The sequence below is a fragment of the Fukomys damarensis genome, unplaced genomic scaffold (genome assembly GCF_012274545.1).
Source record: "Fukomys damarensis isolate Sample0158 unplaced genomic scaffold, DMR_v1.0_HiC HiC_scaffold_16, whole genome shotgun sequence".
Lineage (NCBI taxonomy): Eukaryota > Metazoa > Chordata > Mammalia > Rodentia > Bathyergidae > Fukomys > Fukomys damarensis.
The window spans coordinates 95053126-95078370 of NW_022900928.1; the positions used below are offsets into that span (position 1 = coordinate 95053126).

At 41.5% G+C, this 25245-nt stretch overlaps 1 long non-coding RNA gene and 1 gene segment (V, D, J or C); both read right to left on the bottom strand.

The window, feature by feature from the left end:
- Positions 1 to 4935: 4935 nt before the first annotated feature.
- LOC104850648 lies at positions 4936 to 6264 on the bottom strand. The segment is given in 3 exon segments: positions 4936 to 5294; positions 5397 to 5481; positions 6010 to 6264. Coding segments are annotated over 2 exon segments (381 nt in total).
- Positions 6265 to 20880: 14616 nt separating this feature from the next.
- Positions 20881 to 25245, bottom strand: part of LOC104850649 — a 6355-nt gene continuing 1990 nt past the window's right edge. Inside the window, exon 4 of the long non-coding RNA XR_777030.1 lies at positions 20881 to 21513. This is a non-coding gene — a long non-coding RNA (uncharacterized LOC104850649). The remainder of the gene's footprint in view (positions 21514 to 25245) is intronic.

The following is a 25245-nucleotide window of genomic DNA, read 5'->3' on the forward strand; positions in this document are numbered from 1 at the left end:
AAGATTCAGTTACTTTTAAACCAGAAATCTCTATCTCACTAATGATACTTTCCATTTTTTATGACCTTAACATTTTGAAAAGTGTAGATAAGTCAACTGACCAGCAAAATGACCCCACAATAAAAATTTTCACATTACTAGTGATTATTGTGGTAAAGATATACCGTCCATAATGGAGTTTTCCCATTATGTCTACTCAGTTACAAGGAAATGCAATGTCATCATTACACACAGCTAGTGACTTTAAATTTGAGGTGGTGGACACAAGATCTCTCCATCAAAAAGCTGTTTACCCAATGTCAGTAAACAAGCACTGGATTGATACATTGAGAAACATAAATATCCATTTTTCCAGCAGCCTTTAATCCATTGTTTTAGCTTCACCTGATGGCTTTTGTCCATAACTACGCTGATGGTTATATTGATTTTCTAATTTTCTCATATATCTTAAATTTACTAACTGGTACTCTTCTGTAACAAAGAGATTCTCATACACCCTTTTTATCATTTGACCCTTTATAGGATCATATATTTTAAAAATTGTTATGAAAAGCTATTGTCTTATTTAGCTGTTTGTTTGCCTTTTTAAAACTTCTTAGTCCTGACATTCTTCCTTGATTCCTTACAAAAGATGCTCTAGGCCTCACCCCCGAGATTTTGACCAAACCATTTTTTCTTTGTCCTTTATTCAGGGAATAACACATAAAAATCAAATACTGTGCAATAGGTTTTCTCATTACTGCTGGAAACACAACACGAAGAAAATAGAGCAACTAGTCAATTGGCTTTTGAATTGCTTCTTAGACCCTCCCTGGCTAGAGTTAAAAAATATAAACTTTAAAACCATAAATTCTTGTTGATACTTCCAATTCAAATCAACTCCACAAATTTCTTCCTCATATTTTCCCCATTTCTTATCTCTGTTTTTCCTCTTACTAAGAACCCTGGTTCCTAGCAATATCAGTAAATTATTCATGCTCTCTCTTCTAGAACATATTTAAAATGCTGCACAAGTACTACAATAAAAAGACTATCAACAACAAATTTCCCATCTGAAGTTCAACCCAACCTCGTTTACCTTCATCACAGTAAAACTACTGAAATTAAAGGACCTACAGACTCTAAGACAACCAAATAAAACAATGCCCTCCCAAAAGAATATGCAAATGGATCATAAATACATGAATAAATGCTTAGCATCACTAGTTATTGTGGAAATGCAAATCAAAATCACAGTGAGATATGACTTCGCAGATAATGGAAAAGAAGAAAAATAATAATAATAAAAGAAAACAAACAAAAATTACAAAGTTGGCAAGGTTCTCAAGAAACTGAAAACTTCATGTAGTCCAGTGGGAATATAAGATTGTTCAGCTGATGAAAGAAAAAAAAACACATTTTAACAGTTATTCTCCAGACTAAACAGATTATATGTCCTAGTGATTCTCCTCCCAGTTATGTATTTCATAACTTATAAATTCATAACTTATATAACATATATTATTATATATATTCATAACTTATAAATTCATAATATAAATTAAAAACAGAGAATCAAAGTTCACTGAATACCAATGCTCATTGCAGAGTTATTCATAATAGCCAAAAGCTAGACAAAATTCCCCCAAAACTAGACACAACTCACATGTCCATAAACTGGAGAGTGGATAAAAAACGTGGTATATCCATATGATGGAGTATTATTCAGCCACAAAGGGGAATGAAGTTCTGATGCATGCTGCAATATTGTATAAACTTTGAAAACATTATGCTAAGTGAAAGAAACCAGACACAAAAGGAGTGATATTTTATGATTCTACGTGTATGAACTTTCTAGAAAAGAAAATCCATACAAACCAAAAGTAGGTTAAAAGCTGCCAGAGAGTAGGGGAAGGGAAATGAGAAGTTACTGCTGAATGACTGTTTTTCTGAGGAGATGGAAAGTATTTCGGAAATAGAAAGTGGCAATAGTACTATATCATGGTGAACGTACTTAAAAACCACCAAATTGTACTTTTGCAAGGAAAATGTGGAGGAAATGCCATTTCAAAGTATGTTTGTTGCTTTGGTTTGTTGACTATTTCCAACTGAGAGCTCTGGAGGAATGTCAAGTGCAGGGAACGGTTCTATCTGAACTTCTTTTATCTACCTAAAAACAGATCCAACAAAAGGCACTCAGCAGCATTATACCTCTCCCCAAGAATCTTACCCATGAAAGATTAATTTATACCGTGAGGAGACTAGAGGTTCACACACCCACACAGACTGTCACAAGGCAGCTTATTCTGAGAGCCCACTCCTCTGTCCAAAATCATTTTCCCTCTCCTAAATTGCCTGCATCACTCTTCCCTTCTTCCTTTGAAAAGGTTATATAAGTCTCTAGATCTCACTAAGTGCTTAGGTATTCACCTTCCTTTAATTTGATGTTCTCATGTGTGCAATACATTATGTATTGTGGATGTAATGAGTACCTTTTCTCCTGTTAATCTGCCTGTTGTCAGTTGATTTCATAGCCTCAGTTATTTAAACCTAGGAGGGTAGAGAGTCTCTGTTCCCCTACAATAGTTAAAGCAAATATGTTATGTTATATATATTTTACTACAATTATTCAAATATATTTGAAAAAAATACCTTCATATAACAAAAGAAAATATTGACAGCTGAATTCCCCATGATGATACCCAACAAAAAAGAAAGGAACCCAAGTATTTTGAATAAATTTATAATTTATCCAGAAAGGCTATTTGTTAAAAACCATCACAGAAAGTGTTTTGGATATAGTTGTGGTTTTCTTTGGTAATGTAAGAGAATTTTTACTAGTTCATATCTCACTTATATTTTGAACTGTCACTCTTGAAACTTTTCCAGTCTGGTGAGGCATAACCTTGACTTAAAAAATACTTTCAAATATTGATGCTAAGTAAGGTTGAGATTCTACTTACTTGTTTAGTGTCAATTTTTATTTACTGTACCATGACTTGTCATTTTAAAATAAGTGTTGTTACTTTTATTGGACAATCTTTTTCTTATTATGTAATGAACAGTCTTTACCCATTCTAGATACTAACTCTATTAAACAAGGCCAGCTATGCTAAAGAGACAAAATCATACAAAAGAAATCCCAAAATTCAGTGACTTCACCCTGTGAGCCTTATTTCCATTCCTGCATGGCTCAGTGTGGCATGAGCAGGTTTCTGCTGCGATTGTCTGAAAATTATAACCTAGGAATCCAGTCTAATTATATATTATAATAAGGCATTATGCAGCCTGTAGATTCAGAGTTTATCAATGCATAGCAAAAGAGAGTTGAAGGACATCTGTGCAGAAAGGAGTTGGTATAATAGGCTTGAGTCTGCTGTGCTTAGGAAGTCCTACTTACAAGGTTGAGCTTTGCCTGGCACCTGAAAGCTTGGCTGTTTAACAGTGCCCTGCACTGAAATAAAAATTTCCCTGAGTAAGGTGGATTATGGTGCCTAGATTGTCAGTGCAACCAATATCATTCTGAGCATTAGACTTCCTTCTGAGATCTGGATTGTTGGTACACACTGTGTAGGGGGTGCTGTGTGCCAGTCTTCAGTACAATCTCAAGGCTCTGAATTTTTGTGACCTCCATTAACAAAAACACTGCACACATTTTAGTGCAGGGGTGGGGCATAGAGAGCTCTGTGTGAATCCTCCTGGAAGGAAAGGAGCATAAGGCAGCTGAGTGTGGATTCTTCTAGAGCATATCTATGGGCTTCTCCACATGATCTGCTGCTGAATACTTACTGTCACTGTCATGAATTTTAACCATGAGTGCAGCTCTATGCTGTGTCACATGAATATCACTCCAAATATCCAAATGTGGGGGTACATGTGGGGATATATAAGGATACTTGTCAAGGCTAGTCTTGTCAATCCAATGTCTTGGCATTGGATTACATCCTTTTTTTTGTTTGTTTGTTTTGTACCAGGGATCGAACTCAGGTCCTTGCACTTGCAAGGCAGGCAACAGAACCACTGAGCTAAATCCCCAGCCCTGGATTACATTCTTTTTATCCACATCTGGACCTGGAGACAGATTGTGAATCTTCCAATTGCAAAGAGGCTGGGAATCATAAAGGAGACACCTGAGTGTGATGAGCATTAATGTCCTCTGTCACACTTATCTTTCACAACTTATGGGCATTCCTCATGCTTCTTCCTGGCCTGTGGGCTAATTTTTCACTTTTTATTTTGAGTTTTAATGTGAAGACTTTAATGTAACTGAAATGGTAAACATTATTCCTCAAGTATTATATTCTCTGTTGTTTCCACTAAAAAATATCCTCTCAAATGAAAGCTAAAATAGTCTGTTAATTCATCCTAGTAATATTTAACTTAGTTTTTCACAGTGAAGTGCATCTGAAATATGTGTTCATGAGGAGTGAAGAGATCCTGGAAGAAGAGGAAGGCACGTGTGTTCTGTGCAGAGGAAATAGCCTGTGAAATAAATGTTCCTCAGGTAGAAAATGACACAGGAGACAGAACTGACTGTGGAGAATTGTGGCTGGAGGGCAGAGAGCTGAGGAAACAGGGTAAGGCAGATGATGGAGAGATAAGTCAAGGGCAATGACACAGGACCTCATTGGCTAGGGCTGCTGGGAGCACAATGTTTATAACTGTGAGTTGGGTAGTAGTAGAAGTCACTGAAACCCTCAGGGGTGAGTAAAAGATACTGGTTTTGAGGGAGTTATTGTATTTCAACTAAAAATATATTTTTGCAAGCAAAAAGAGATACAGAAGAGAGAACCAGCAAGCTAAGGGTGCTGAGGTGACTTCCAGTTGGGCTCAGAGCATCAAGACAAGATCCTCAGCACTGACAACAAGACTGCCCATGCTGGATGGCCTCAGTCTGTACAGGAACCTGTGCCTCCTACAGGGCTAGGGCTTCTCGAGGTGGAGCCAGGGTTTGTGGGCATAGTCAGTCTTCCCAACTGCACTTTAATGTACAGAGAGGAGGTGGCTGTGCAGCTCTGTGGTAAAACTGCTGCTACAAAAATACACAGATGACTGGGACAGGCTGGTTGAGTCCACAGTGAGGGAAAATTCCTCTGTGTTTGTTCTGGAGACTTTGTATCCATCGGCTACTTCTCCTTTCTCAAATCTGTTAACTTCATATGAGTAATAGATCAGCTTCAGCCCACGCCCTGGGTCTTGTCGATACCAGTACATGTAGTCGTGGTTATTGGTCTGGTGGCAGTTCAAAGTCACCTTTTCATTTGTCTTTGTGACCTTGTATCTTGGGCTCTGGGTGATTCCAGCCTCTGTGTGCCCTATATTAGAGAAAGAGCCTGGTGATATCCCCTAGAAAAGAAGGTTTGTATTGAGGTCTTAGGAATTTCAGGGAAGGAAGCCCACCTGTGAGTGGCACTCACCTGCCCACAGGAGACTGAAGGCCACACAGGAGAAGAGCTTGGTGTGCATTTCACAAGCAGGGTGGTGATTTTGTGTCCATCAGCCCTGTTTGGGGGATGTAGAACTTGGGCTTTCAGTGACTCAGTGATGTCACTGTCCCTGACGTATGTGTGAGTTGCACAGTTAACCTGCCACACCCCTTCCCTCCAAGGCAATTTTCATTTCTAAAAAGGCTACTGGGGGCCCTGCCCCACAGATTCAGGGCTCAGTGTTCCCTCATGGGTGTGAATTTTCCTTTCTTTTTAATTCTCCATAATTGTGGTCCCTGTCAAAAGAAGAGAAGGCTCACTGGGTATGAAGGCACAAAACATGCTTGTGAGCCCATGACTTTGGATGTTTAGGCAAGAGGACCACCAAAAGTTTAAGGTCAGTCTGTGCCCTATAGCAACCCTCACCCAAAGGAAAATAGATGGCCCACTTAGGATATGGATGAGGTGTTTGCTAAGACATACATTACTTTTCTGGAGCCTACATGGTCACAGAAATGTTCTGTATTTACTCAGAAGATCTTGTATTCATGACATAGAAAAGTTGAGTCATAAATTATCTCGTGAAAAATTTACAAGTACTCACTAGCAGTGAGTATTGTTGTTTCCTATGGAGTTGATATGTCAGTGTGAGGGCTTCTCTCTGTGACTGTACATATCCTGAATCACAATGGGTGTCTTCTTCAATCATGCTGTAGTGAGGGAGACACAGAATCAGAAGTGGAGACAGGAAGACGTCCGTATAGCACTTGCAGGGGACACTGGGCTGGGGCCTATGGAGAAGCCCAGGAAGGTTTCTCCATCTATGTCCAGAGCTTACCTAGTCCTAGGAGACAAAGAGCCATCATGGATAGGTGAGGGCAAGGAAGGAAGCCTTCTAGCTCAGAATATAAGAGTTTCTGGGATAAGACACAGGGAATTCCATAGCTCTGAGGCTCATTTCCTGAATAGCCATAACGACACTCTTCCAGACAACACATTACTTCTTTGGGGAGATAAGTATATCCTGGAGATATCTCACCTACTAACAATACCTCCTTTTCATTTACTTTCCAATTAATGACTGAGTCAGAAATTTTCTATTTCTGAAAATGTGTATCTCCTCTCGGAAGGAGGACAAACATTCTCTGGCTTAATATTATGTGCCCTGGAAGTTGACAGCCAGTTAGCCATAGCAACTACATCTGTAATGTGACCTCTCCCAGCTACTTCAGTGGTCCTGAAATGGAAGAGATAGTGTTCTCCTACATTTTATTGACCAAGACCAGGGACTACTGTGAGATTTTAGGTAAACTTTTATTTTGGAGGCATAAAGATGTAGGCTTCAATTCTGTTTCTAATGCTTGTGAGTATGAAACACTGGGAAAGCCTATGAGCTACAGTTTCCAGTCTATGTGGAGATACCGAGATCTTCATCTATAAAGTGGATACCTAGTGTCTATCCTTGCATTAAAACACATAATAGAAGGAATAAGAACATACAGTGAATGTTTAACTGTAAAAAGAAATTATTAGAGTAAAAGACACATTTCCATTAGTTCCCCTTAAAATACTCCCCCTAACACTCCTTCCATGGTTCCTGGCACTTTCTGATGGAAAGTCCTCCTTTGAGAGTATCTTTACAAGGTATAATCAAAATTCTTTGAATGCTGTAACCCAACGCAATCATAAAAACATGACTACAGTGTGTCCTCACCCACCTTACATCAGATCTGGCACTGTGCAACTTCTGGCTCTTGCCCAAAGTCAAGATGACCATGAAAGGTAAACACATGAACCAGTTCAGGACCTAGAGACAGCCAGGGCAGCACAACGAAAGACATGAAAGTAAACCTCCATAACTGCTTCATAAAGTAACAAGAATGAGAGGATAAGTGTGATCAGGCAGGGGGCAATGGGGGTAGTGGCAATTGTCTTTCAATGTAATCAATTTTTTAATTTAAACGCCCACTGTATTTGTGACACATACTGCACAGACCCACACACTGGCACAGAGTTGGAGCCCCTGCCACTTGCTAGGAACTGGAAGGCCCTAGCAGAGGTACAAGAGCACCCTGCAGGCCTGGAATAGAAACATCCACCAGCCCTGTGGCTGGGCACAGCAGAGCAGAGAGAGGGTTAGCAAAGCCCTGCAAGCATCCACAGGGCTTGGGCTAAGGTGACATTCCCACCCCTTTCCTATTCTATCCTCAGCTGGGCCCGGAAGGTTAGGGTACAGAAAGCCAGTGATTCTGCAAGGCTGTGCCAAGCTGCTGGCACAGAGATACACAGCTGTGTCCCCCAGCTCCAAGGCGCTCAAGTTCAGCTCAGAGTGATAGTCATCAAACTGCTGAGCTGCGAATCGGCCAGGCATGCTTCCCTTAGCTCTCTGTGACATCTCATAGTATTCAACAAGGAACTGGGGGGCCTGACCAGGAGCCTGCTGATACCAGGACACACTATCGTGTCCGGAGTCAGGATAGCACTTCAGAATGGACTTTCCTCCCTTTGCTTTGATTAGATGGCTTGGGGACTGGGTGACACTGGCATCCACCAAACCTGGGGAAGAAGGAGAGAGAAATGAGCCCCTAGACAGTGAGAACCTGACACTCCAGCAATGACAACGAGTGGTGGCTCCAGGAGCCATCCCACCTGTGCTCAGGACTCACCTGCTCTCAGGAGACAAAGGGTCACACAGCAGAAGAGCCTGGGTCCCCAGGGAGAGTCAGCAAGGACAGGCCTAGGCATCTCCCTCCTCAAGGTGCTGGTCTCCTGGGCCAGAGAGCAGCTGTTCTGTTTTGCTCCTCCCTTATCTCAGTTTGGAGCATTTTTCTGTAACACCAGCTATGTAACTGTTATGATGTCAGCGTCCCTGTCTCCTCCAGTAGGCCCTCTGCACCCCGGGACAGGTCTGGCCTTCCTTACTTTGCTGAGCCTTCGGTCAGCAGGGGGAGCTAGCTGTGCCAAGCACAGCGGGGCAGAGTACGGGGGTGAACATCCACACTTCAGCTTCTCTAACTCTCCTCTGAGGCAGTGCTCCATTCTCCTCCTGGCTGGGGTGGTCCAGGCTGCCCACCCCCCAAGTCCCTCAAATCTAGACTCCGGAAAGACTGTGATTATATAAAGCTGCAGTTCACGTCTCTCAGTGGTAATAAACACTCGTGCACATCGGCTGGTGGGCGAAGGTCGTTAGTAACACAACCTCTGGTTCTTCCGGTCCTCTCCCAATTTAGGCTCCAAACCGGATTCTGACCCTGACCGCGCCCTCTCCAAGAAGCGCCCTCTGAGGTCCGTTCAGCGGATCCACAGCGCCTTCATGTGGCCACTGCGCAGTCACCAGGATTTAGCAATACTGATGCTGTCTCGGGAGCCTGGCTCTTTCCAGTAATCTCAGCTTCTGCCTGTTATACAGAAGGAAATATGAAGTAGACTTCTTTTTTCCCTGAAAATGGGAAAATAAATTATAAATCTCATCAATGTAGGAAGGGAGAAACCCTCCCATCATTGCTAGCTGCCCTCAGAACGGGGCAGGAGCTGAGCAAAACACTAACTAAAGGTAACTCTCAGGAGCACTGACAGCGAATTGTATCAACCAATAGCTCTTCTCGGCAACTGGGGACATTATCCAAGGGCTCTAAGAAGATGAAAATGCCTCCTTATACATCTTCTTTTTGAACTGTCTGTTCATCTCTTTCCATCCTTTGCTTAGACTGAACTGTCTTCTTCATAATGGACTTGTAGGCATTCTGTTATGAGTAATCTATCTTTTTCACACACACACACATACATATATATTTGGGGGGGGGTATCAGGGATCGAACTTGAGACCTTGCAAATGCAGGAGAAACCACTGAGCTAAATCCCTAGCTACTATATATATATATTTTTTTTTTAATTTTTTTTTTTTCTTCTTACCGGGGAATCCAACTCAGGTCTTTGTGCTCTCAAGGCAGGCAGCAGAGCCACTGATTTAAATCCCTGGCCCACATATATATTATTAATGATAGGTTTTGCAGATGTTTTAAAGGTGCACACACAGACACACAGATAGTAAGCACTGTTATGAGATCTATCTTTTTCACACACACACACATACATATATATTTGGGGGGGGGTATCAGGGATCGAACTTGAGACCTTGCAAATGCAGGAGAAACCACTGAGCTAAATCCCTAGCTACTATATATATATATTTTTTTTTTAATTTTTTTTTTTTCTTCTTACCGGGGAATCCAACTCAGGTCTTTGTGCTCTCAAGGCAGGCAGCAGAGCCACTGATTTAAATCCCTGGCCCACATATATATTATTAATGATAGGTTTTGCAGATGTTTTAAAGGTGCACACACAGACACACAGATAGTAAGCATATTCCCTAGCTACTATATATATATATTTTTTTTTTAATTTTTTTTTTTTCTTCTTACCGGGGAATCCAACTCAGGTCTTTGTGCTCTCAAGGCAGGCAGCAGAGCCACTGATTTAAATCCCTGGCCCACATATATATTATTAATGATAGGTTTTGCAGATGTTTTAAAGGTGCACACACAGACACACAGATAGTAAGCATATTGTTTTATTATGTATATATTTTATTCAGTATTACAATCTATTTTTTAACTAGCATGTTTAGCCTATTTAGATAATTTGGATTTGATATGATTATTGATCTTGTTATATTCATGCCTTTCATCTTGCATTTCTTCTATATTGGTCTCATCTCTTCTTTGTTCTTATTTAAAGGCCATTTTATGGATTAGTTGAGTGCTTTCATAAATTCATTTGTTTTTGTTGGCCTATAAGCCATAGATTTGTGTTTTTTTATTTTAGTGGTTGCTATAGAGCATGCAGTAAACATCTGTATTTTAACACAGTCCACCTTTAAGTAATTTTGCATAATTTATGAAAAACTTACAATGGTATGATATTTGTGCATTCATCATTTTCCCATCTTTATACAATTATTTTATAGGTTTTGACTACATTATTTATCAACCTATAGTATGTTGGAATTATTTTGCTAGAGAGCCAATTATTATTTAAAGACGTCTAGCTTTTAACAATTTCTTTTTGGAGTCTCTCAATACTATGGACCCACTTGTGTAATGGTGTTATCTACCTGAACTTATTTCCTAACTTCCTACTTTAGAAATCTGAAGTTCTGAATGCATTCTGAGCTCTGAAGGAAGACCCAGAAACTCTTTGTTCTAGGCTGCTTGGACAGTGGACAGAGCTGAGCTCATGAGGTTTTTGAAGATGAAGGAGGTGGTTGTCTCCCATTGTGGCTAAGCTTCTGGCATAGAGATACATGGTCGAGTCCTCCTGCTCTGCTGGCTGAATTTCTGAATAGAGACGGTGCCCTCAATTCTCTCAGCAGAGAACTGCTCATACTCACAAGGCATCCCTCGTAAGCATGATAGAAATTCATTCTGGAAATACATCAGGAATTCCAGGCTCTGCCCCAGGGTCTGTAGGTACCAGTAAAGGCAACTGTGTCCGTGAATTGGATTACACCTTTAAACTATAGTCTGTTCCTTATTTATGACCTTATACCTGGAGGACTGGGAGACTTCAATTTTGGTGTGATTTGTGGAGTCAGAAATTGGAAATGGAATGACAAGAAAATTTTAGTCCTCGCACACACATGCAACGAAATGGCTTTATGTTCTGAGGAATCACCTTTGTTAGGACACAGAGGGCCACCCAGCAGAGAAACCTGGTGGTTCCTGGAGGGTCGAAGCAGGCTGGAGGTTCCCCAGATCAAGATTCTGTGAGCAGGAGTAGAAAGTGTGCAGCCTCCTCAGGAATAGCAGTTCTCACGGTGACATCACTGAGCCTCTGGTTTACCTGATATGGTTTACCTGATTCCAGGCTTAATCTGAGATGCATAATTCTACTGTGTACCAGTAAGAAAGAAAACAGTACCATCAGCCATAATCAGAAATGTTAAAAGGTGAAGCACAGAATTCCAGCAAAGGGCATCTTGGGAGTGGACTGGATGCTCATTGATTCCGGATTTAACAAAAGGGACAGAGTGCTACTATTTCCCTTCCTGGTCTTCTCATTTCTCTTGGTCTGGGCACGGTGTCAGCTGGATGGTTCACCCAGATGTTTCAACAGCATTTCACACTGGAAATCTCTGCCCAAAAGCCTTTGTTTCTAATCCCATTCTTTGGGACATACGTTTAATTCAAGAAATAACAAAAGAAAAATACACTTAATGAATTAATATTCATACTTCTTTTGGTTCTTAACTCCTTATCCTGATTCCTTCTGTATTCAGTCACTTCTAAAACAGGTGCTCTTAATCCTTTCTTTCAGTGGAGTCAGAACTGTTTCCCCATAACGTTTTACGGAGAGCATTACAATAAAAATGCAGAGCTGACAGTCTGTAGCTGAGGTCCCCAAAAGTCTGCATTTTGAATGATTAATTTCTTATTTTCATCCCTAGTTTAACTCTCAAAACACCACTGAGAGAAGCCTTCCTGTGAGGTGCAGTAGCAGCAGTCTCTGTCACTGTGGTGAAGGTAGGTTAGAGTTGTGAAGACCCTGAAGATAGAGTTGTGAAAAAGAGGAGAGAGGATTTAGCAATGTGTTTGGTACTGACCCAAGGAGTCCCTGCTGAGCACCCACATGGAGAAGGCTATATCCCATTTATACAGTGAGGTATTAGGGTGACGATCAGTTTGGAAGATGCTAAGATGGTTTCACCCTCAGAAGTTCTCTGTCACAATATGAAGAGTTGGTGATGGTGCATTTCCAGCTCATGTGACTCCCAGTAGATGACACCACTGCCCCATTCCTGTCACATACTTGCATGCTTTTAAGAGGTCTAAGTGCTACCTGGGGGCCCAGCCATGGATAGCCAGGTGAGGATGTTGTCCAGGTCTGTGCAAGGACAGCATCTAGAGGACCCAGGGGTGGAGACAGAATTCTACATAGGAAGTTTTTGGAAGTTGAGGCAGAGTAGTTGCAGGGTCAGATATTCACTCACCCATGTCTAGAACTACTGTACCTACCCCAAGAAGATAGGATATTTGAGCAGAGGAACACGGAATCTCTTAAGTTCTTGAGAATACAGTTGTCATTTTTAATCGATAGCCCACAGGTTTTCAATGCATAGGTTGCCAATGGCAAGGATTGGCACACTCAGACCAGGGCTTCCCCCAAGTACATGCAGGATGTGTCAACTCTCATGGAAGTAGGAGTACATGCAGTGCAAGAACCTGAATCTCATGGGAGATTGAGCAGTATCGCAGGCCTCCCTCAGTGGGAGCTCTCCTCTGCACCTTGTGAGCATGTATGTCCGTGATTGTGGGGTTCCTACTGACTGCTCCGCTCCAAGGTCTTCCTTGAGGTGGTCTAGGTTTCCTCCCACCCTGTCAACTGCTGTCTGAACTTCCTCTTACACCGGGAGAAGTTCAGAGATAAGCTGCATTCCAAGAATTCTTATTCTTCCCATTTTTCTGGCATTTGCCTAAATTGTTGAGCTGCTTGAAGATGTCTCTGGGTATAAAGATGGAGATAGGAATGGGGACTGAGACGATGGTTGGGGAAGGGAAAGGAACAGGAGGATACCTTCACAGATGTCTAAGGGCTGTGAAAGGCCTGGGCAACTTTCTAATGAGGGTTTTAGGTTTAACACTTAACATTCAGCACAGATCCATGGTGCTGCGAACCATCTTCCAAATTCAAGGACTTAGTAGTCTTTTGTTATCTGCCACTTTCCCAGAAAGTTCTCCATTTTTGATGTAGCTGCTTGGTGTAATCATGTCTCCTGGTTTTTGAGTTAGCCCTCCTTCCATAGAGACTGAGAGAAACTGAGGTTTCACCTCTCTGCACACTGTCAATCTAAACACTCAGACATAGGTTCTCCAAAGAGTCATTTATTTGGGAATGACAGAGCATCACAGTGAGAATAATTATACCATGGTAAACTACCTGCATATCAAAGCGATTGAGGCAAGAGGAAGTGTTTAAAGGCCTAAAGGGAGAAATGCACACATGCTACTTCAATGCAAACTTCATTGGTCTTTGAAATTGCCAAGAATTAGCAGCATATTGTTGGTGGAGGGGCTTTGTTGAGTAAGTATTCTGTCCACAGAATCTTGTCTGAACTATTGCAGTCTTAAAAAATGCTAAAGATAAACTTCACTACAGAAATCTGTGCATATGTAGGAGGTATCCAAAGCATAAGGCATATGTAGAATAAAAACTAATCTCCTTTGAGGCTTTAGAAAGCCCTTGACAAAGTACCTATCTCAGACAAGCAGGCATGAGCCCTCCCTTTTCATAATTTCCTGGCTCCAATTTTGTTTGGGTCTGACAAGAACAATTTCATTCCAATATCACACGTTTTTGCAATACACAGACATCTAAACTCTTCTTCACTCAACCCTACTATTCATTTTAGATCGCCCTACCTCAACTCATCTTGATTCTTCTATCTCTGCCTCTTTGGCACCCAGGAACACCTCATAAGTACTAAGTGTAAAGCAACCCTAATCCTAACTGCTATAAGAATGTTTAATATAGCTATACTTTCTAGAATAGGTCACTCACAAGAATGGCTGATGTCCTATATTTGAAAATGCCAACAACCTAGTGAAATACATTTAATCTTTGAAGCACCAGCCCATCAAAACTAATGGTAAATCATTTCTATATCACATGGGGAAAAATACAACATGCAATTCCTCTAACATTCCTTCATCCCTTCCCTGGATTTCTCTTCTCATGTCTTTTCTGAGCTTGTCTTTCTCTTAGTGTCAGTGGGCTGTAGACCCAATCGCAAGACCCTTTTTCCAGGTTCCACTATCTACTGAGCCCAGCAGCAAGGCTTGATTCCTTCCAGCTCCCCTCATTTCCAAGGCAACTGAAGGTAAAGAAGGTTGGGTTTGGGGATGACAGAGGCAAAAGGAAAATAGGAGCCATTTTTTCTTAGAGCTCTCTTTCACATTCAAGATGCTATGCTTCACGGTAGAGCTCAGAGTGATTACATCCTGTCACCACCACCGTCCTCATTTCTTACCTTACCATTGGGGTGCCAAGTCAGTGAAGGTTAGATATCCCCAGGAATTAGAAATAATCTCATTTCCAAGTAAGATGAACTTTTTGTTAACATTGGATGCAGCCAATTTTCTTGGATTTTTACACAAACACTCACTCAGGTGCCCGAGACACTAACAAACTTCTGGGAGAAAGGGAAGGATCATATCACAGCTTCACAAACAACTGACACAGGTTTGAGACATCCTTGGTTTTTAAGATCCTGTGGGCCCCCTTCCTAGTTCCTTAACTTCATCCTCTTCCTGCCCATGGGCTCTGCCTCCTTCCTTGCCAATCCAAAGAAGATATGTTGAATGTACAAAGTGACCACTTAGTTGACTCTTGCCCCTCCCTCCCTCATTTTACCGATGACTTTTCACAGAGCTCCCTTTCCTAATTTTTCACATCTGTGTTTCCATGGCATCTTGTGACAGCAATAATTTTCCTAAAGCTCAGGGCTTCTGGTGGCAGGCCACTAATCAACCACGATCAGAACCTCCCCACTACGAACGCCATGGTGTTTTTATCCTCTGTCCTGAGGCACACACAGACTCTCCTGGAGCTAGTGCCAATTTGAAGGCTGATAAACAAAAATAATATCTGGCTCCCACTCTTCAACTCCATGACCCAGTGCCTCCTATGTCATTTCACATAGAAGCATACAGACTATCACTGATTATCTGAATCCACTATTAATTGTCTCTGTGGCCCTAGACACAGCTGCTGACTTTTGGATCCTTTACCTCCCCATCTGTAAGACAAGGATGACTCCTCTCACAATGTTGTATGAGGCTTAACTGAGATGCTATTTTAGTCTCTGGTAGGCTTAATAAATGTCTATTCTTTCCTCCCTCCCTGTCATGTCATGTAAGGGGGATGACTGGGGCCATCAGATCTGCTAGGAATCATAAGTGGTAGATGGAGAAAGTGAACTAAGCAACTAGTTGCTCAGGTTGGGAGAACTCAGAGACACAAAGAAGCTAGTCAGTCACTTGAGGAAAGACCTAGCAGAATTTAGAAGTGATCCAAGAAATATGTAAGATGACATTGGCAAAGCAAGTATACATTTGTTGACCCTATTATGCAACATGAAACGGCTAATATGAGCAAGAGAGATCTATAGCAATCCGGAAAAATAATGACAAAGGTAAATTAAGAGAAAAGGTATGTATGTGGCGGTTAATATGTAGAGGCAGCCATTTCTGCACATGTATTTGGGTAGACGAGTTTGTGTGAACATAGGGAAGAGGGGTAGTAGCAACACACACAGGAGTGTTGTTTACCAGTGGAAGGGGATTATGAGGGATGTGGGGGGGTCTTTAGAATTTTATTTATACATCACTGAGTTTTTAAATTAAAAGCCCATTTTAACCACACGAGACCTTGAAATTCAGACTTTGATCAGGTAGCAGAATTTATGTCTAAATGAAAGACTTTAGCCAAAAGACACCTTAAAAAGATCCATTTTCTTCAATACAATGATGTTAAATTATGTAGTATAAAAGAGCTCAAGCTACTGGTGCCCATTTCTGGTCACTGGCTGGTGAGAAAGTGAACAATGGAGTTCAGTACATTTGATGTTGATGTCACCTTGTGCTGATCGTGAGCTATTACAGTTTCAACCCTGGAAAGCCTGATACCATGAGGCTCTGCCTCCTTATTCTAAATCAAGCTTTGAATAATGCCCTTATTGGAAAAGGAAGGTAAATGAGTATCCTCTAGTGCCTATTTCCAAACTCAATAAGATTTAAGTTTAATTCTCACATTCTTCAAGCTTATCTTTGTTTCTAATTCAGGTTAATGTACCATACTTTGTCCGTGGCAATGCTATTCCAGTGTTCATCAGCAGGTCACAGCTTTCTCAAGTGTGGCTTTAGAAAATGTATGGAAAGAGATGTTACCCTCAGGGAAGATATTTTAACTTTAGTCTTTTAAGGTTCAATTCTTTGAAATAAGCAGTCTATTTTCGGTCCTCACTGCCTAAGGAGATAAAACTGCATTAGATTTTAAAGCATGGATGTGAATCATTCAGGCAAATCTAGGGCTATGATCTACCTGTGGGCCTTCCTAAGTGATTGTGTATTTGATTATTTTCACCCAAATGACTCTCACGATGTCAGGACTAATAATGGCCTCATTCTATAAATGGAGACTCAGTGTCACAACCGGCCTTTCCTATCTGGGTAAGGAGAAAAAGCAAGCAAAGATCTCTGCTCATACCCTGCACCAAGGTCAGGGAGTGGGCTGTAGGAATCTGGTGAGCTACAGCCCTACATTTCTTGCATTGAATCTATACCAGGAAGTGGGTATTGATGGTATAGGGTAGGGTTTCAAGCCTCATGCCTTCAGGCATAGAAGATGTATTTGGGAAAATCTCTGTCTCAAATTAGAGATGGCATCTGTTTTCTTTTCCATCACTTTTCAATGCTAGCATTTAAATTAGTGTGCCAGTGATTAGCTGCCCCATGTCTGGGTGACTCTAGTACCCTAAGAGGAAAGGACATCAAAGGAAGAGGCAATCCCAGGAAAGGAATAGGAAGATATGAAACCTAGTCTTTCAGAAAGGCTTGGGATCCAGTTATAAATTCGGTATAGGGGTGTCTTGTCTCTTCCTAGGAGTTACCTGATTCCAGAAGATAAGAGAATAGAAGTTCTCAATTTGTCCATTGATGAGTTCACTGTTAAAGGTTCTGTTAGGAGGTGGGGCGAAGTTGAAGGCAGTAGGACCCTGGAGTGTGTCCTTGGAGTGTCTGTCTGTTCCGGTGCTTTTTCTCTGCTTGCTGCTGTCAGGAGGTGAGCAGCATTCCTGTCACGCCCTTCCTGCCCAACCTCAGGCCTACAGCAACGGAGCCAGGCCCACCATGGACTGAAACCCTGAGAAAAATTAAACATTTCCTCCTTTAAGTTATGTACGGTTTTAAAGTGATTAAAATGATTTCAGTATGAGATGATTTTCATGAGTCTTTTTCCTCAACTTTCCCCAGAAAGAGCCACAGTAATGACCCATGATGGCCTCTGAATTTTCTACTGCTTCCCAGCGGGATGCAGAAGACCAGGACTGGGGCTTTTTCTCACTGGCTACGACACAGAGGGTGATGATTGAAGATAGACAGGTTTATCAACACAGAGAAATCTGTCTTCCAATTCTGATTCGTATAAGCTGTGAGCCATTGGTTAAATGACTTATTGCCCTTGACCTTTTTCATCTGCAAAGGGAGAATGAGTATATTTGATTGGCATGGTCATTGTAATGTATTAAAATATCCATTGTATACAAAGAGTCTAATACATTAAGGACTCACTCTTCTAATGAAGTTAACCAAGACTTGACAATACATAAGAAAATGCTGGTAGAGAAGTGGAAACATTTGGTGCACATTCAGGAAGCCCACGCATTTGGGCTCCTTTGTTGGCTAGGAGTGATCTGAGCAGGAAGGACATGGAAGAGTGTTTGAAAGAGCTAAAAGCATCTCTTCACAGACCAAAGCCTGCTCAGAAGGTTACATATTCTTCCTGTCAGGGTCAAGGTAAGAGGTTTGTGCACAGAACTCAGGAATGTGCAGAGCTGCGTCTGCTGCCAGTACAAAGATACACAGCCAAGTCCCCCAGCTCCAAAGCCTTCACACTAATCGCAGAGGCAGAGGTGAGCTAAAAATCTGTCAGAGACAATGCCTTTTTCCCTCTGCAAATTTTGAAAATACCTGTACAGAAACTGGGGTCTTTGACCCAGGGCCTACTGGCAGCAGGATACCTTGAGATGCCCAGACCTAGGGGAGCATCTCAGTGTCACTTGCTGTCCGCTTGCCCTAATCATGTGTCTTGGGGTCTGGATGACTCTGGATTCCACTGGACCTGTGGGAAACAGATGGAGAATGAGCACAGGAGAGAGCCTGGGGTGCATGTCCAGGGGAAAGAGGAGGACTGGCCAAGTGGCAAGTCCAAATGGGAATATCCTCCTTGTCTGTGGGATTCACCAGCTCCCAGGAGTAAAAGCACAACCCAGGGAAGGAGCCCAGAGCTTATGGTATAGCTGTGGCAGGCAGCGCTGGACCTCCAGGGTCAGTTGTCTTGAGCGTCAGCTCAGTCCCTGCAAGCCTCACTTTTCCTGATTTGGGAGTTATCCTATGATGCCACTGCCCTGCTTTCATGCCCCCAGAGGCTTCCTGCAGTGTTGGCATCCGGGATACCAGTCCCTCTCTCCTTCCTCTTGACCGATTGTTTGCAGATCTCAACACTGGAATTCATGCACCCGTCCATCAGCTGAGTAGAGAAATCAGCGATTAAACTCTATCTTCATGTCATCTCTATGACTGGATTTATGCCATAGTTTCTGTTTATATTTTCATTTCCAAGGTAGCATTAGATACAAAGACAGCCAGTATTGTCTGTAAATTATTAGGGGGGAAAGATTTGCCCCAAACAGTTCTACAACTTTATCAACTCACAGCATAGAGCAGCATAGTTTAGGATTTATCACCTATAATAATATCCTGTGTGTAGCATTCTCCACAGATTATGTTTTACTCTCCAGACACTTTCTGATTTTGGAGGTTGATTCCAATGGATTATATGGGCTACTTTTCCTGAGACTGTTTTGCTTGTAGAAGTCAATGTTAAGAGAATAGAGGAAGCTAGGGCAACCAACTGACCTGGTATACCAGGTCTCTTCCCATGGCTCTTTTTTTAATTAGAATACATTAGTGGCTACTTTTCCCTACTAGTAGGCACAGCACCTTGATGCCAGTCTTCTCTCACAGCCAAATCTAAGGGACTCAACCCCTTTGATCCTTGTCTGGGGCTAGTGTGAATAAGAACTACCCAGTAATGCTGGCTCTGGAGTCTTTCCTTATGAAAATGAGCAACATGACTTGGTGGCAAAGAATATTAAGGGGTTAACTCAGTGGTTCAGTGGCCTGCCTTGCAAGCACAAGGACCCGAGTTCAATCCCCGGTACCCCCCCAAAAAAAACAAGAATAGTAAGGGGGTGCAGTATAGAATTATGGCAAGCCTATAGTGGTTTAGATGAAGAAATATCCCCACAAAGTTTCACATGTTCAGAAATGGGGCTTTTGGAAGGTGAAGGGGTCCCAGTTTGCTGGTATTATTGAGGGCTGATGGAAACAGAAGGAGGAGCCTACTGAAAGGGAGTGGATTAGGGGGATATGAGTTTGGGGTTAGGGTTAGGATCTTTGACTCCATCCTCTCTGGCTCTTTCTCTGTCTCTTGCCCATAAGTTAGTCGGAGCATTTTCTCCTTGGTTATACCATATACTATTATTTCAAAGTAAAGACATAAATTACAGAAAATGGGAGTCATTTACAAATAATGCTTATTACTCTATACAGTCTATGTTAAAATTTACCACACAAAATAAACAAACATGAAAACATATATCAAAACAAAATATAAAGAATGCAAAATGAATCTTCAGTGACAGAAATAATACAACATCCAAATTTGGCATCAGAGTAAACTAAACTAACAAGTTTGCCAAGAAACAGCTGGAGATTGACTACTAAATGAAACAAAATACAGACAAAAAGAAAACAGTGGAAAAATTGAAAAAGTCTCAAAGACGTTTGAAATAATTCTTAAACTACTATTACAATGTGTTCTTATCCACATTATTCACTGGTCTGGCACTATATGACTTCTGGTTTTTTCCCAATGTCAAAATAATTGTGAGAGATAAACAATTTGAATCAATTCAGGTGAATTAATCAATTAGTGAACCAATTTTTTGCCAAGCAATTAGCCTGCTCCCCTCTCCACCTGCATGGTCCTAGTGAGCCAGTTCTTCCCTTCCCTTTCGGCCTCACAAAGGTACCCTTGGACACAGCATAGACATGGTATTTGCATTTCCTGTGATTTCCAGGTAGAGACATCAAGGTCTTAGAGTTCCTGGGTCCCATGTTAACAAACCTTGCTGCCAGGTGTGGGCTTCTACCTATAGGTGCTATGAAGGTAGATGGCCTAGTGAAAAATAAAGTGACTGATACTATTCTGTAATATTTCACATGGAAAACTCATGAATTTTAACCCAAGTCGATGTAATGTCCAATAGACATTTGAAAATGGGGAGAAAATATTCAAATGAAAAGGGAACAAGGCAGGGAGGGGAAAGGAAAGAAGGGACAAGAAAAAAGAGGAAACAGAAGAAAAATAGAAGCAAAGCTTTTGTATATATGGAAGGGAAGGAAGATAGAAAAAAAGAAGCAAGTTATATCCTATACAAGTACAAGTTCCCTGTGATGAATGTTATCACTCTATATATCTAAAACATACTGATAAATGTTTTGCTTTGAAAAAGCAATGAGGCTCCTCTTTTAATCTACCTGCACAGGCCTCAAAACACTGTACTGTACCCACAGATTTTTAGTAAAGATTTAGATTTTACCTTATTTTTTCTAATTCTATCATTTATTTCACTCCAGGTCTAATGCTACTGTCTTCCTTTAAACAATTGTTAGAATATTCCAAATTGAGAGGGATAGCAGTTATGTTATGTGAATTTACATACACACACACACACACACACACACACACACACACACACATGCTTGCATGCACACAGACTGATGGGCCTCAGCTCCTACTGCGGCTCATGCTGAGCAAGGATCCCAGTAAAAACCCCAGTGCTGAAAAGTCTGGGAAGAGATTCAGAAAGGGCAGCTTTTCCTCTGCATTGAGACAGAGCTTGGGCAAACGTGTCCCCCTTCACACTGTGACTGTCCTTTTTGTTCAGTGAGCAGCTGGCTGTGCCATGCTGTGTATTCACTGCTGGCACAGAGGTACATGGAGGTCTGGTTGGTGCTGGCTGACTCCAGAGTCAGAGAGAAGTGCTCATTCTCGTCTCTGGTGGCACTGTACCCTTCTGGAGCATCTCCCTTGGCAGTGCTGAAAGTACTTCCTGAGTAATGGAGCAGCCTCAGCCCCTGTCCTGGATCTTGGCGATACCAGAACATTGCATAATTGTTCATATTCTGAGAACACTCCAGGGTCATCTTTTTTCCTGTGCGTATAATACAGTATCTGGGTGTCTGGATGATTCCAGCATGCATGAAACCTGTAAGGAAGAGAAGCACAAGTTGAAGTCAAGACCTGAGACATAGGTTGTGCCCACAGAGGAAATATTTGAAGCGGGAATTCTGCAAACCTATGCCAAGGTTTTCCAACAGAGCCCAGAACTTACTTGCTCCCAAGAGACAAAGAGTTGCACTGAAGAGCTTAGGGCTCATGGCAGGTCACCATGAGAAGTAAACTGTTCTAAATGCTGTGATTTCTGGAAAGAGAGCTGGAGCTCTGAGGCTCCTCCCTATGAGGAGGGTGGATGGGCCACTGATATCACCTCTGTCTACCCTTTCAGATTCTCCCTGTCCAAGAAGAGTTCCTTCCAGCTGGGCTCAGACAGGATCACCCACTTCTCTCATGGAGAAGGCCTACAGGGAAGGAGGAGTGCTGCAGCAAGGCACTCAGTTGAAAGGAAACCCAACTCCTGTGGTTTCCCACATTCCTGTAAGACTGTTGGCCCTCTCTCTGCACCTGTCCTGACATCAAGGCAACACTGCCAAATTCGTCAACTGTGAATCTCATTAAAGTTTACAGAGAACCTCCTTCCACCTCTTGCACACATGTCGGTAGCCTAGCATTAACTGAAAATTTCTCAACATATGCCTAATATTGGATCCAAACCTGAGAGATTCTTAACCCTTTCCTCTTCTGGTTTGTTCTCCCAGGCTCTTGCTAGAGCTCTTTTACAGCCCATTGGCATCATAGCGCCATCTGGTGGTCCATCTGTGAAGTCTTGTTATTTCCTTTGCGGTGGCCCAAGGAATGCTGGGAAATGTCTGCCTGGTCAGCCGGTTTTAGGATCAGTTTCTTTAAATTCTAATCCAACACTAATTCTTGCCCCAAATATGTCTTCAGGGTAACATGCTTAATACTCTCATTCTACTTCTATAATATATTTCACTGTCAAAATCTTAAGGTGTTTTCCCTTAAAGCAGTCTTCTAAATTGAGGCTAGAATGGGAGAAATGACAGAAAATATTTGGTGTCAAATATTTTCAAGAATACACAAGAATTTAAGTGTAAGAAGATTCTTTTAACTCCAGTACTCTGAAGATTAAAAAGGGTAAAAACAAAACAAACATTAAAAACGTTATCCAAAAATGTATATCAGTAAAGGGCTCTGATAATGGGATTATATTCAAGATATTATCAAATGTGTGAATAAAAAGCAAAATAGGCATAAAAGAAATATATAGGGTACCTTATAAGGCAATAGTCGTAGCAGGTGCAGTATCTAGTGGTAAAAACTAGAGTGGGTAGAATTAAGATGGAGCAAGTTAATTTTTCACTAAGCCATTAATTTTCCCATTGCTGATATGTGCGGCAGGCAATGGTGGAAGCTAAAGACACAGGACGGGGAAGCCCAGGCAATCAGAAGATCGTGTGCTGGATTAGAGAACTTCTTTATTATCTTATGTCCCAGCCTAAAGGAACCATTTACACTTCCAACAATCTGCTCATGTATTTCTCTCTCCACTCTGCTGTGAGAGGCAGCATATGGAGGGCTAGTGAGGCAGGTGGTAGGAAGAATTTACCAACAGACAAGAAATGAAGAAAAGACAAGGATTTATGTAGATGACAGTACACTGCCAAGGTAGCAGTAAGGGAGTTCCCCAGAGAGGAATTAGAATCAAGTGGAGATTGGGATTTTTTCTAGAGGTGTGAGAATATGGGGAAAGGGTTTAGGCAGCAAATGTCTTTCTCTAAAGAATGCCTTTTCTTGGATCATTTTGCACCTTGTAGGTCTTCTAGGGAGCACCAGTGCTGAGTTTATATTTACAGTTCCAACTTTGACAAGACCTTTTCTGCAGGTGTTTAGCCTTAGAAGAAATGGCTAGAGGAGATGAGTCAGGATTTTTTGGGAGGAAAGAATAGGCTTTACCCAAGGGTTTGCTGCCATCTTTGAGACCGTGAACTGAGGGAGGGACACCATTATCTGGTGTTCATTTGTTGAGGGTTTTAACCAGAGTTTGGCTAAGCAGTTTAATTCTTTTTATTGCCAGTGGGCTGCCACTACACACTGAGTTAAAATTTCTCTTAGGATGTAGACTTCCTTAGGTTCCTGGGAAACAACTCACTCCTCCTTCCTTGTTTAGCACATTCTTAAGCAGAGGAAATCTCTTCCTCCTTCATGACCCAACAATAATTGGCATAGACCTCTTGCATGGATTAATCACATACCTTTTAATTCTTGCCTTTTCATTTCAACTAAAGTGATAGGTAGATGTGGAGAAAAAGATTTGAGATGTGTAAAATGTCTGCTTTTAAAAGTCTCACAATTATTGCTGTTTCTTTTTCTGTCCACAGGTTGTAGCTGAAAAAAGGATCTGTGCAGTTGCACTGATTTCTGGAAATAATTACACCTCAGAAATGTTCCCAAATGCCATAAACAACACAGTTCTGAAGGAATTGTCCTCTGTATTAATTGGCGAGAGTATAGAGTGAAAGAAAAAGGAAGCTCCAGAAACTATTTGATAAGAGTCTCAGAAACCTGTACCCCACAAGCTCACTACTGCAGACATTATATTTTGCCTAGTATTTGCCACTGTGGTGTGTGTTCTGTTCAGTCCTAAGTGTCAAACTTGTCCCACTGTTATGGTCAAGTATTTCAGAGGTCACCTAAATTAAGTTGGAGACAAGGTCTAGGAAAGGAGTTTCTGGAATAGATCTTAAGGATATGAAATTTCCATTTGTGTCCTGGATTTATTTGCTCCCAGAAGACACAGGGCAGCAGAACATGGGTATTTGATGGTTCCATTAAAATAGTACCAGGAAAACTCCCTGACAAGGACAGTGATTCTTGGGGAAAGAAATTTGGGGTACTGAGACACCATAATTCCCACTAAGTTGATTAAGGGGGACTGAGATTTCCCTCACCACCTACACTAAGGGCATCTGTAATGCAGCTGGGTCTGTGATACTCATTCCCAGTCTTGGAGTCCTGGGTTGTCTCTGGAAACTGAGAAATCAAGGAACTACAAGTCATATCCTCTCTGACTGTGGGTTTGGTCTTCACAGATGTAAACTGCTCTTTCACCACAGATAGGCAAATAATTTAATTACAGTATAAGTATTTGAATTTATAAGAAATAACATATAACAATACGTAACAAATAAAATAGATAAAATGAAGTAGGGGCATCTTTTTTAAATTTTCTAAGTTTTTATTTTTAAAATCCCAGCTTCTTGAGTTGAAGACTTCAGGGGCATCATTTCAAATAAAAATTCTGGGGCAAAAAAATTAAAACAATCTGATTTCCACCAATCTATACTCCCACCAACAGTAGAGCAGGGCTCCTTTTTCTTCACAGCCATGCCAGACTTTGTTATTGGTTGATTTCTTGATAGCAGCCATCTTTCCAGAGGGAGATAGAATCTCAGCATTGTTTTAATGTGCATCTCTTGAATGGGCAGTGATGTTAAACAATTTGTTTGCACAGTTTGTAACAGCTAAATCTTGGGTACAGCCCAAATACCCATTGACTGATAAATGGATAAAGAAAATGTGGTTGTTCCTTTTAGACAATGAAGTACTACTCAGCCATTAAGAAGGATAAATTTGCCAGGCGTGGTGGGTCACACCTGTAGTCCCAGCACTTGGGAGGCTGAGTCAGGAGGTTTGCTGTGAGTTCAAGACCAGCCTGAGCTACATAGTGAGTTCCAGGTCAGTCTCACTACATAGTGAGACCCTGTCTCAAAAAACCAAAACCAAAACCAAAAAAAAAAAA